Here is a 13,227-nt window from a genome sequence, read left to right on the forward strand (position 1 = left end):
TGGGGGTTCGAGAGAACAGAGCAGAGACACAAAGAGAACAAAGAATGATCCAGGAGTACTTTCTATGGGAAGGAAAAATAAATGTTAATGGATGTAGCTCCTTTGGTCGTTTCATCTAGAAAGAAAGAACAGATAAACTCTGAGCCAGTTTTCAAGGTTAGATTCTGAAAGAGAGCACATAGAGTTAGTCACAGTAGAAGCTCAGTCAATCGCCATGTCTAGGAGAGAGAAAGGGTTAAACACTGAAAGACAGGGCCAAGTGGATCATTGGTAGAGGGTGAGCATTAAGTTGTTGGCAGTAGAAGCTTGGACGATTCCCTTCTCCAGAAAGGTGTCACAGGTAGACACAGAGTCAGGCCAGGTGTAGCTTCTAGGAAGAGAAAAGAGAGAACAAAGTTAAAAGCTGAAATAACAGCAAACAATGCAAAATTGGAGAGTAGTGTGAGAATGTAGCAAAGAGAGTGAAAGTGGTCATTATGTCCTCCAGCAGCCTAAGCCTAAACCAGCATAACTACACGGATAGCTCAGGATAACCTAAGCCACTCCAACTATAAGCTTTATCAAAAATGAAAGTTTTAAGCCTAGCCCTAAAAGTAGACAGTTTGTCCATCTAGAGCCCACTGTAATATTTTGAGAAAGGCTCTTAGTTTGCGCTGAAGTAAAAGATTATTGAGACCAAGTAATACAATTCAGCAGGGTATTTAAAGTGAGCTATAGAGCAGAGAATGTCTGTAGAAGAAAAGGTGAAAGTTCAAGGGTATGTTCATGCTACATATAGTTGGCCAGTTTTAGCAGAGTTATTGGAAACCTGATTGGAGAGAATTTCAAAGTCCCCGTACACAAAATTAACAAAGCTCAAAGACATGAAGTGCTGTTGAATCCAAATTCCACCACAACAACGTTACAGTGTAATAAAGTTACCCGGAATTAAATTATTTTTGCATGATTACAGATGTGGGCTGCACGGTGGCACAGTTGCTAGCACTGTTGCCTTGCAGCAAGAAGGTCCTGGGTTCAATTCCAATTCTTTCTGCATGGAGTTTGCATGTTCTCCCTGTGCATGCGTGGGTTCTCACCGGGTACTCAGGCTTCCTCCCACAGTCCAAAGACATTCCTGTTAGGTTAACTGGTCTCTCTAAATTGCCCCTAGGTGTATGAATGAGTGTGTGCATGGTTGTTTGTGTGTTGCCCTGCAATGGCCTGGCGACCTGTCCAGGGTGTACCCCGCCTCCCGCCCATAGACTGCTGGGGATAGGCACCAGCTTCCCCGTGACCCACCATGGAATAAGCGATAGAAAATGACTGACTCACTGACTAGTTACAGATACACCAACAGTACTTCACACATTGTTTCATGTTATCCATTATATGCAAAGCAGCTGAATTTATGAAGGTTCTACTTTCTCTGTTGAATGTATGGATGGCGAGTTGGACGGAAGTAATGTTTTGGTGTCGAGCCTTTCTAAATATTTCTGCAAATATAATCAGGCATGTCCTTCATCTACCATTCTACATGTAAGGTCAGATTATTCATACCCCTGGTAGATTTAGGTTCAAAGTAATCTTTTAGTTTTACCACCCAATTTCTTCTATTTATAAGGGTGTAAATAATGTTTTAAAGGCTATTTTTGATCAAAATGTAAATTCAATTGTAGATAATTTAACCTGATCCTCTTTTTACATTGTTTTATAATCTTTTGAGAGATGCCTACCTCATTTCCTACCAGAAACAAACTGCTTGGTTGAATAAAATCAGATTTAAATCTAAAGCTGTTAGGAGTATGAATACTTTTGGGTTTATGATGGTATATTCTGTGTTTGTTCTTGATATCCATTGTATGTGAAAGTACACTTGATGGTGGTGCTTGTAAGGAAGAATGAGGAATTCTTCTGCATGTTGCTTTTACTTGCTGAAAAGTGGCTTCATTGTCAACCATGACCCCAGTATCCAGAGCTGTATGAGCCATATTTTTAAGGAGCACAACAGGCTCTCAGTCAGGCTGCTGTTGTCCTGTAACTGCTCTGTACATGTGGGATGAAGACTGCGTCAGAGGATGGCACTGAAAACATACTTGTGTGACAGAAACAAGTGCTTCTATACATTCACCCGAGTGACTTCATTCTGCTGGGCTGCAAATGAGTTTCTGCTTTAACAGACTGGCCTCACACGCGTTGTCATATTTCTGCCGGGTGTTGGCCTCAGCTTCCTGTACACATCTTTACACATCAACCACAAACACCTGTACCTCTGATTTATCTACTACAGAGTTTGGCTCTATGTCTGAAATGCTGTACGCCAGTATTATGCAATGAATTGGTGGACAGCAGGCCTGCTCTGAATGATAATATATTATCCTACTGTCTGCATTGATATGTTGTAAAGCAGATGAATATGGGTTATAACTTTTCAAACATGCTCTCAGAAATAAATAATGTATCTTTCATAAATAACACAAGCTGCAAGCTCCACTCTAAAGTAGAATAAAGCTTGGTGCCTTTTGAGCTTGAATGGTATTCAGAGTCAACATGTTAAAATCCTGCAGTTCAAAGAATCTTACATTTTATATTTGATTTCTCAAAGATCAAGGGTAAAAAAGCTGAAGCTGGATTTCTTCTGGCAGGACCACTCAGCACATTACATAAATAACAGAATATGTAGACATGTCAACATTGTCCCCAAGGTTTAAAGGCTAGCCAGTGTCATCACTGTGTATGAGTGTAAAGAATAGTGAATGAGTACAAAGACAATGCACCATGAAAGATTTATCATTATTTATGCTAGGTTTTCACCTAAAATCAGCTGCTGGCACTTCATACCGTTTTGGTTGTTTTCCATCTGACGTTTTTTAAGGAAAGAGTTTGCTCAGGTTCCTGTTCATAACTAACAGGAGAGGCACCTGGTGGGTCTTTTGCTGCTGGTCAAAAGTTTTAGAATGCCTTTCTCACTTAATGGCTCTCTTTATTTTCATGACTATTTAAATTTTACTACGGGATTGATGATTTTGTCGATCACATAAGGACCAATAAATCATGGGGACAATTTTTTGGAAAATGATTTTAGGGAAATGTTACGAGCAGACAGCCATTCCTTCTGTCCTGGGTAGTACACAGGCGCCGGAACCCTGTGTTGGTCCGCATAGCAGCGATTCCTGTCCGTAGAGTGCTGCAGCGCTGCCACACTGTTGGCCCAAATCCTTTGGCAACAGTGGATATGGTGTTGTACAGAGGTCACAGGAATCTCTTCTTCATCAGCCAGAAACAGCGGCGGCTGATAACCTAAAGACACCTCAAAAGGGGACAACCCTGTGGCAGCAGAAATATTAGCAATGTGTGCATACTCAATCCAAGGAAGGAATTCAGTCCAGGTAGTGGGATCAGTCGTAGTCAGGCAGCATAACATGGATTCCAGCTCCTGATTCATCCTTTCAGTCTGGCCATTAGTTTGGGGATGAAAACCTGATGACAGAGAAACTTGAGCGTTAAGTGCAAGGCAAAACTGCTTCCATACCTGTGAGATGAATTGTGGGCCACGATCAGACAGGATCTCTTGAGGTATGCCATGGAGACGAAAACGTGTTTGACCAGTAACTTAGCTGTCTGGAAGGCAGACGGAAGCTTCTTTAGGGTGACCAGATGACAGGATTCGGAGAATCGGTCCACCACGGTGAGAATTGTGGTCATGCCCGTGAGGGAGGTAATCCAGTGACCAAATGCAGTGCGATATGTGACCAAGGTCGTTTCGGTATGGGTAATGGTTGAAGCAGCCCAGCAGGGGGCTGATGAGAGTGGACGCAGATGGTGCAGGCGCCCACAAACCCCTTCACATCATTGTGGAGGGTTGGCCTCCAGAAATGGCGGGTGATTAGGGCGATGGTGCGGGAAGAACCCGGTGTGCAGAGAACTTAGATGCATTAAACCACTAAATCAGACGGGAACAGACAGACAAGGAGACATAAGTCTTATTGGGAGGACAGTTGCTGGGACCTGGGTCAATACATGATGCTTGGGTTACGAGATTGTCAATTTTCCAGGTTAAGGAGCCGATCTTGCAGCTAGGTGGTAAGATAGTGCCTGGAGCATCATCAGTGACGTCTGGAGAGAACTGACGGGATAGAACATCTGGTTTAACATTCTTAGACCCTGGACGGTAAGAAATAGTGAGATTAAACCTTGAAAAGAATAGAGACCACCTGGACTGACAATGGTTCAGTCTCTTAGCTGACTGGAGATACGACAGGTTTTTGTGATCCGTCCAGACCAGTACTGGTTGTGTAGTGCCCTCCAGCCAGTGACGCCAGGGCTAGTTTGATAGCCAAGAGTTCTCGATCACCCACATCATAATTTCTCTCAGTGGGGGTAAGTCTGCGGGAAAAATAGGCACAAGGGTGGAGTTTATTATCCTCTCCGGAGTGTTGGGACAACACAGCACCCACCCCAGATTCTGAGGCATCCACCCCCAGGATGAACAGTTTGGACGGGTCAGGTTGGAGCAGGATGGGTGCCTGTGCAAACCTCTCTTTTAAGCCTAAGAAAGACGCGTTGGCCTCAGAGGTCCAAGAGAAGGTTACCTTAGAAGAGGTTAGATTAGTTAGAGGAGCTGCAATGCGACTAAAGTCCCTGATGAAGCAACGGTAAAAATGAGCAAAACTCAGGAAATGTTGAAGTTGCTTCCAGGAGTCTGGTACGGGCCACTCAAGTACTGCTTTGATCTTAGCTGGGTCGGAACATAACTGACCACTCTTCAGGACAAACCCCAAGTAGGACACAGAGGACTGGTGAAACTCACATTTTTCGGCTTTAATGAACAATCTGTTTTCTAATAACCGTTGGAGTACTAGGCGGACGTGGATTTGATGTTCGGTCAGGTCTTTGGAATAAATAAGTATATCGTCAAGATATACAGTACAGACCAAAAGTTTGGACACACCTTCTCATTCAAAGAGTTTTCTTTATATTCATGACTGAATATTGTAGCTTCACACTGAAGGCATCAAAACTATGAATTAACACATGTGGAATTATATACTGCATGAAACAACTGAAAATATGTCTTATATTCTAGGTTCTTCAAAGTAGCCACCTTTTGGTTTGATTACTGCTCCGCACACTCTTGGCATTCTGTTGATGGGCTTCAAGAGGTGGTCACCTGAAATGGTTTTCAAACAGTCTTGAAGGAGTTCCCAGAGATGCTTATCACTTGTTGGCCCTTTTGCCTTCACTCTGCGGTCCAGCTCACCCCAAACCATCTCGATTGGGTTCAGGTCCGGTGACTGTGGAGGCCAGGTCATTTGGTGCAGCACCACATCACTCTCCTGGTGACTCGGATGAACATATCGTCCGCAGCAGAGGTGACTCTTGGTCTTCCTTTCCTGGGGCGGTCCTCATGTGAGCCAGTTTCTTTGTAGCGCTTGATGGTTTTTGCGACTGCACTTGGGGACACTTTCAAAGTTTTCCCAATTTTTCGGACTGACTGACCTTCATTTCTTAAAGTAATGATGGCCACTCGTTTTTCTTTACTTAGCTTCCTTTTTCTTGCCATAATACAAATTCTAACAGTCTATTCAGTAGGACTATCAGCTGTGTACTGTATCCACCTCCTGCACAACACAACTGATGGTCCCAACCCCATTTATAAGGCTTGAAATCCCACTTATTAAAACTGACAGGGCACACCTGTGAAGTGAAAACCATTTCAAGTGACCTCTGGTGGACAAAACAGCATGATACTCCCAAGCCCCAACAAAAATACTTCTGTTAGTCTATAAATCACTGAATGGCTTAGTACCAAAATACATTACACACTTGTTGTCAGTGTATCAACCACCCAGACCTCTCAGGTCTTCTGGCTCAAATCTACTCTGCATACCCAGAACCAGAATCAAACATGGAGAAGCAGCTTTTAGTTCTTATGCTCCACTAATCTGGAATAAACTCCCAAAAAACTGTAAAAGGGCCGAAACCCTAAGTTGCTTTAAATCAAGATTAAAAACTTATTTGTTTAGAGTGGCCTTTGACTGGGCCATCTAAACATTATTAGTTCAGTTTTCAGTCCAATTTTCCTTTCATTTTCTCATCATTCTATTCTCTTTATTTTTTTAATTACCTCTGTTGTTTGATTTTCTGTATGATTGTAATGTTTTTCCTCATGTACAGCGCCTTGAGTGCCTTGTTGCTGAAAAGCGCTATATAATAAACTTGACTTGACTTGACCTGACCTGACTTGACCTCGGTGATTACAGCAAAGGGTGGCTACTTTAAGGATTCTAAAATATAACATATTTAAAGTTATTTAAAAATTTTTGGTTTGCTACATAATGGCATATGTGTTCAGTCACTGTTTTGATGCCTTCATTGAAAATCTACGTACAATGTAAATAGTCATAAACATAAAGAAAATCAATGAGAAAGACAAACTAAAACTTTTGACCGGTAGTGTATATCGCCCAGATGTAGAGTGGGCCTGTTTTCCTGATGCTGTGTCTTTAACATACCTTGTGACATCTGGCTGAAAAAGGAAAAAGTGGTACAGAAAAGGGGTACAATAAGAACGGGTGGAATGAGTTTGGTAAGCTCTTAAAGATTTGAGATAGGTCCCTCACTACCACTGATCCCCCCCACATCCAGTGTAACAAGCTTTGTGCAGCTCCATCACATTGGCTTTGTGTTGCTGCAGGGTCCTCAGGTCGGCAGTCTGTGAAATGTTAGCTGTGGTACTGACACAGAACATGCATTGCAACCAAACCACCCTTATAATCACAGAGAGAAATCTCACAGCTTGAAAAAGAGAAACTCGACTCAGAGCTCCGGTGAAAATTTGCTGTGTGTGGATCTATGTATTGAATTGTTGCAGTCAGAAGAAATCATAAGTGACAGTAATACAGGCTTCAACTTCTATCGTTGGGGTGGCTTTGCCTTTCTGTAGAGTACAATAGTGATATTGTTGCTGAAGTGGAGAGTTTTTAAACAAATAGCTTTGATCATCTGTACAGTGTGTCAAAAAGACACTTGATTATTATTCCTGTTATTCTGGGAGCTGGTCTTTACGTCATAGAAAACTCACTGGCCACCAGAGAAGAAGAAAATATCCCAAGCATGTACTTTTATTTCTTAAAGGAGCACACGATAAGCAAAAACACAGGCCCTTCTCACTCTTATTAAGTTTAAGAAAACTACTGAAGCGATTTCCATATAAAACGTTCCTCTTGGCTCGAGGCAGACATTCAAAAGAATTATGAGAACTAAGTGAGATAATATAAGACAGCAGCTTCTGGTTTCTGGTTTAACAGTTTCATCATTCACTGCTTTAATCAAATTGAACTCAGCTCAGGCTTGTTGTGGTTAGATGACAAACAGGATCTTCAGTCATGTTGCATCTCAGTGAAGTCAGACAAGACATAAAAAAGCAAGTCATACATTTACAAATCTACTAAGCTGTGAATAATCATGTTTATTGCTGATAGAAGTTGTACTAACTCCAATGTTCTCTTTGCAGTTGACCAAATAAAGTTTGGACGTCCACTGAGAAAAGTCACAGAGCCTTATCCTGACATGGTAATGCATTCTGACCGCCCTGCTACTGATGAAATATGTGTCGGTTCATTAACATGACTAAAAGCTGTGTTTTGGCTCTGCTTTCAGCAGGGCGGCTACAATGATGACTGGAGTCTGTCTGGAGATGAAGATAACTCACCGTAAGTTGGTTTATTCCTTTTTTCCTTATTCTGTTTTAAAACATAGCTGGGATATGATGCACAAGTTAAACTGAAGACAGATTTCAGAAACACTTTTTCTTTGATATGTCCTTTAGACCAGCTGAAAAAGGCTCTCTAAATGTATCAATGTATTAGAGTGGGGAAAACATTGTGGAAGATTTGTACTTCTTATCAACGTACAATCTAATTAAGTTTGTTTTATGTATTCATCATTTTAGAGACAACAATGGTTAATTTAAAGAGACAGCCAAATGTCTTCACAATACAATTTAACTGTTAATTTTAGGACAGATCATGTCGTTGGAGCCGTAGTTTTTTCTAAATCACATCCGTTTAAATAATTTACTGCACTGTTTAAGTTGACCATCATGTTTCCTAGGAGCAGTTGTAGTTGCTGTGTCTGTTATTTCCCAGTATTATTGGTAGAAGAAAAGAAGTTGAGGCTGTATCACGGCAGTTAAGTAAAAACAGGCACAGGTTAAAAAGAGAGTAAGCTTCACATAAACAGTATGATAACAGGAGTGGCTTACATTGATGCAGCCTTTTAAGGTACACACAAAAATATTCTTTAGGAACATTGTGGCTTCTTCTTTAGGTAATTTGGCTCGAGCGTAGTTAGAATATAATCCTAGCTAATTCATTTGGTGGTAGAATTTAGTTCTCGACATCACTGCCTCGGATAAGCTTAAGCTCAAGCAAGCCACACCCTTAGTATTATTGCAAGTATTATTGTTGCCCTAAATCATATATATTCTGTTTATATAGCAAGCACGATAACAATGTTTCTTCTTTGGTTTAATACAAAATGTATCAAATTGATTAAATGAAATTAGTTTTTCATTTTAAACTTTACCTAATGACTTTGTTTAGACATTTGGAAATATTCACAAATATACAATGCCCTGCAAAAGTATAATGTTACAATTATACATTTCTGTGTATTTCTTATGACTTAATGTGATAGACCAACACAAGTTGGGCATAATTGTAAAGTGTAAGAACATAAATGTAGAAATAAAAATTGGAATAGTGTGATGAGCATATGTATTTACCCTCTGTACTCTTAGCACCTGTAAAAGATGCAGTGCAACCAACTGCTTTCAGAAATCACCTTACTAGTAAATAGGGTCCTTCTGTATATAATATAATCTGAGCATAAATGAAGCTTTTCTGTGACAGCTTCAGACAGGTCAGTTAAAAAGCTGTGGAGAAGGTCAAAGCAGATTTAGGCTCTAAAACAATATCCCAAGCTTTGAACATCTCACAGATTGGTTTAATCCATCATCTGGACATGGAAAGAAGATTGACCAACTGCAGACCTACCAAGGCATGTACGCCCACCTAAATTGTGACCAGATGAAAGCCATTTAAAAAAAAAAACTGTTTAAAGTTTGTTACAAGACATGTGGGGAACAAAATTGAACTTTTAGGCTTACGTGCAAAACTCTCTCCATCAACCTGAACACACCATCCACAAAATACAACATGATGGTGGCAGCATCATGGTGTGGGAATGCTTTACTTCAGCAGGAAGAGGGAAGCTGGTAAGAGTTGAAGGGCAAATTGATGGAGGTAAATATAGGACAATCCTGGAAGAAAATAAAACACCTTAGATTTGACTTAGACTTGTGTGCTAAAACACCTGAGAATTGAGCTGGACTCCTGGTCAAGTCTCAGTAAAAGTTTTTATGTCATGTTTTTATCTCATGTATTAAAGAGTTGGCTCATAACAAACTGTTCATCTTACATCTTAACTATATCTTCATAATAATGACCACAGGAATATCTCTCCACCTAAACACTGTATTAAATGACTCTGGATCATTTCAGAGCAAAATTAACTTAACTTACATCCAATATTCTCTCAATGTTAAGCCAGCTGGAACATTACAATGAAAAATAAAAACACTTCCTATTATATTCATTTCAAAATATCAAAATAAAAACACTTCTTGTTCCATTCAATCAGAAGTTTAAAACTCATCAATAAGTTGCAGAGCTCGGAATTTTTAATAAATGTTTCCATAAAAGATTCTTCCTACATTTTTGGCAGTGAATGGACATGGATTACCCTTTCTCAACCACCAGAGAGAGAGAGACATACTGTTTCAGATCACACAGCTTTTAACGTCTTACAGCCTATTCCACTGCTTATCACCAGGTGACCTCAGAGATAGGGTGATGAGGACGAAAAAATCATTTTAAAGTTAAATTGATTAATTGATCAACCAGCTTTGAGGCCTTCCTTAAGTAGATGAATACAAATCAACAGTAATACATTTATTAATTGATTAATATGGTTCATAGAAAGTAAATAAAGATGTGACCTGTTAGTGAGGAGAGGGATCCTTCACACTCTTGTTCATTATGTTGTAATTTCTACCTTTATGTTAAAAATATTTCCTATTAAGGATTCAGAACAAAGGTGTTAATTGTGGATTAGGAAAATGGTTTCCTAATATTATTAAAACTTCTCCAGCTCAGAGTAAGAAGAAGAAAACCCATCCATCCATATTTAGCGCAACATCTGATGGAGTGGAGAATATGAAGAAAGGGATAAACAGCTGTTAGCTGAGCCATTACAAAGACAACAAAGCACTTTGTTTGATTCATTCAGATATCCTTTCAATTTTTTTGCAAATTGAGTTGCAGGTGAAGGCGAGGGCCTTGGACTGCTAAATCCTGGTGGAACTAGATGTTGCGGGTTTGAAAATAACATGTTTATTCTAGTTTTTAGAGACTTGTGGCTCAGCTTTGAATTGTGGCGAAAAACTTGACTGGACTTGGACTTGCCCATCAAAGACTTGAGACTGGACTTGGACTTGCCCATCAAAGACTTGAGACTTGACCTGGACTTGGAATAAATGACTTGTGAAAATCTCTGCTAGCAGAAAAACAACCCTAGTCTTACAACCACGGCTGTATTGGGCAGGTTTAGACGTGGGCTGAATACAAATGTAGGCCACACTTTTCAGATCCTCTGTGTGTTAAATATTTCAAATACCCTGTATGTATCAATTCCTTTCACTTGATAAATAATCAAATCTACTTAGTGTTGGTCTATCACATAAAACCTGAAGGAGACATACAATGAAGTTTGTGGTAAAATGTCAGGGATATGAAAATAGTTTTGCAAGGGTCTGTGTTAAATCATTAAAGTCTACTATCCACTGTTGTTCTTTTAGGTGTTTATTGTAAGCTACAGCTGTAAGTGTTACAGTACACAACACCACTGCATAAACAATGCATCAGCAAAACTATGTAAAATAGAAAATAAAACTGAAACAATCCTAGGATGAAAACAGTTCAAAACAGGTTCCAATCTATTATAAATTATCTTACATGTCAATTTGCTTACTTTGTGAGAAGAATATTTGAAATGGGAATAGAAGAAAGCCTGATTGGTTGGTTCATACTTAAAGGCTCATAAGTTAATAGGTACAATTTCCAGAACAAGATGTTTAAGGTTTTTTTGTACTTGAGAGAATCCTTTTTCCATAAATAGTCTGAAAAGAATTAAGGTCCTCTCCACTTCATGGACATGTTCCCTCGATTTCATGCCTTTCATGAGCAGTGAGGATCCCACACCACACTGCCAGTTCCAATCTGATTTATGTTTCCAGCACAGCTGTGCAAAACATCCACATGACCTTAGAACCTTCCCCAAAATCATTAGGTCAGTACAAAACGTGCAAGCTTTGAGCCATCTTAGTCAATCAGGAAGAATTCTACCTAAAGTCCAGTTAATTATGCGCTGATAGTTAGATATTGCAGATCTGTTTAGGTATAGAATTACTAATAATAAATGGGTCATAAACTCTCTCCAGGTCAGTTTTTCTTCTTGCATATGAAATGTTGTTTAAATAAAAAAAAATGCTATACCATATACATAGTTGTGTCTAAAACGTAACTTTTCAGACAGAATTGTAAATGAAACTCACACTGTTGCAGCATATGATTTCCTGAACCACAGTGAAGGTAGTAACTGGGTAATCACAGAACTGTAACAGTGAGGGCTTCAGGAGGTTAAATCAATGTAAACCGTGCTTGAAAGAGGAGGAGCTTTGGTTTTATTCCCTCCTATTGTTATGGCCGATTCAGGCCTTTCGTCAGATAAACACCAGGGGTCTTCCTGTTGCAGGAGCCTGTTGGAATGTGTGGAACAAGCCCTGCAGATGAGGTAGGCCATGTCCGCCTGCTCCAGCCTCTCCTAACAGCTGTTTTTCTATCCCTCCTGAAATAAACCACTTCAGTTGGTGTTATTATGATGCATTTGTCAGCTTATGCCAGTTTGTTAGCAATAAGCTTTGGGTTTGTGTTTATTTGCTCTTAATATTGCCATCAAACCACAGGAACTGGTGCAGATTCCATATACCACAAGCCCACTGGTTCTAACGTTTAAGGGCTTCTTTGTCTGCTTAATTGTGGCATTTTTGTCAGTTTGGTTTGTGTGCTGCTGTTATCCTACCTTCAGCATCCTCAGTATCCCCAGGGTCTGCCTCTGTTATCCAGCTTGGTGTCATGATGTTTGTCCTGGATCTAACTGTATGATTCAACTAGGCATGGGCCGGTTATTGGTATCAAGGTATACCAGGGATTTAAAATGTTGTCCTTTCAAAACCAGTAAAGTCTTTTTACTGTTCGGTTTAAAGACCTTTTAATGAGATGCCAGAATAAATATCTGAATGACTGGAGTTTTTTCTGAGCATATGGATCATAGTGCAGCTCTCTCCCTCTTCCACCCAGTGCAGTGCATTGCCTGCCAGCTGCCTTAAAAAAGGCTGCTTACAAGACAGACAGCTGTTTAGAGATGTTTCAGACAACTATTGTGTGGAGACTAATACCATGCTATTTTTTTGCTCATTATAATCTCACACTTAGACTCTCATACCAGCCCATGCCTAGATTCAAACATGAGATTTTTACAGTGACCAAGACGTTGTTGCTTGTTTGTCTTTCAGGAGTTTAACAATTACAAGGGCGCCATCTGCTGATGTGAGTGTGATCTTTATTGCTGTTATATCTGATGTGCTGACCACAAAGAAACTTTCACTAGTTTTAACCATGCTTAAGTTACAAAAAATCACATATATGCAGTTAAAAACAGATATTTACATAAACTCTATAAAAAGATACACAACTTTTGTCATCACTGTCTGACATTATTAAGACAAAACCTTGCATGTTTTAGATAGGATTACCGACATTATTTCTATTTGTTAAATGTCAGAATGATGAGAGATTCAGAAGTTTGCATACATTTTCTTAGTATTTAGAAAAATTGCCCTTTAGAGTGTTCGGGTGTCTTTCCACAAGCTTCTCACAATAGTTGCTGGAATTGTGGCCTCCTGGTTTAACTGGGTCAGGTTTGTGGGCCACCTTGATCACACATACCTTACCTGCTCTGCCCACAACTTCTCTCTTGCACTGAGATCATTGCCTCGTGATGGCCACTCCAAAACATTGACTTTGTTTTTCTTAAACCAACTTGTGAGTAATTCGGCAGTATGCTTAG

The 13,227-nt window shown here is 39.9% G+C and overlaps 1 protein-coding gene across 9 annotated transcripts in view; it reads left to right on the forward strand.

Annotated features, from left to right (window-relative positions):
• map4k2 (mitogen-activated protein kinase kinase kinase kinase 2) overlaps positions 1-13,227 on the forward strand; it is a 75,914-nt gene that overhangs the window by 45,517 nt on the left and 17,170 nt on the right. For 3 of the 9 annotated variants that reach the window (XM_047385718.1, XM_047385714.1, XM_047385719.1), the window contains exons 14-17: positions 7,493-7,551; positions 7,639-7,691; positions 11,854-11,892; positions 12,674-12,707. In XM_047385718.1, the coding sequence (XP_047241674.1) occupies positions 7,493-7,551; positions 7,639-7,691; positions 11,854-11,892; positions 12,674-12,707 (185 nt within the window). The remainder of the gene's footprint in view (positions 1-7,492; positions 7,552-7,638; positions 7,692-11,853; positions 11,893-12,673; positions 12,708-13,227) is intronic. The other 6 variants (XM_047385715.1, XM_047385720.1, XM_047385716.1 and 3 more) reach the window with 3 other exon arrangements.

The sequence above is a fragment of the Girardinichthys multiradiatus genome, chromosome 14 (assembly GCF_021462225.1).
Source record: "Girardinichthys multiradiatus isolate DD_20200921_A chromosome 14, DD_fGirMul_XY1, whole genome shotgun sequence".
Taxonomy (NCBI): Eukaryota; Metazoa; Chordata; class Actinopteri; order Cyprinodontiformes; family Goodeidae; genus Girardinichthys; species Girardinichthys multiradiatus.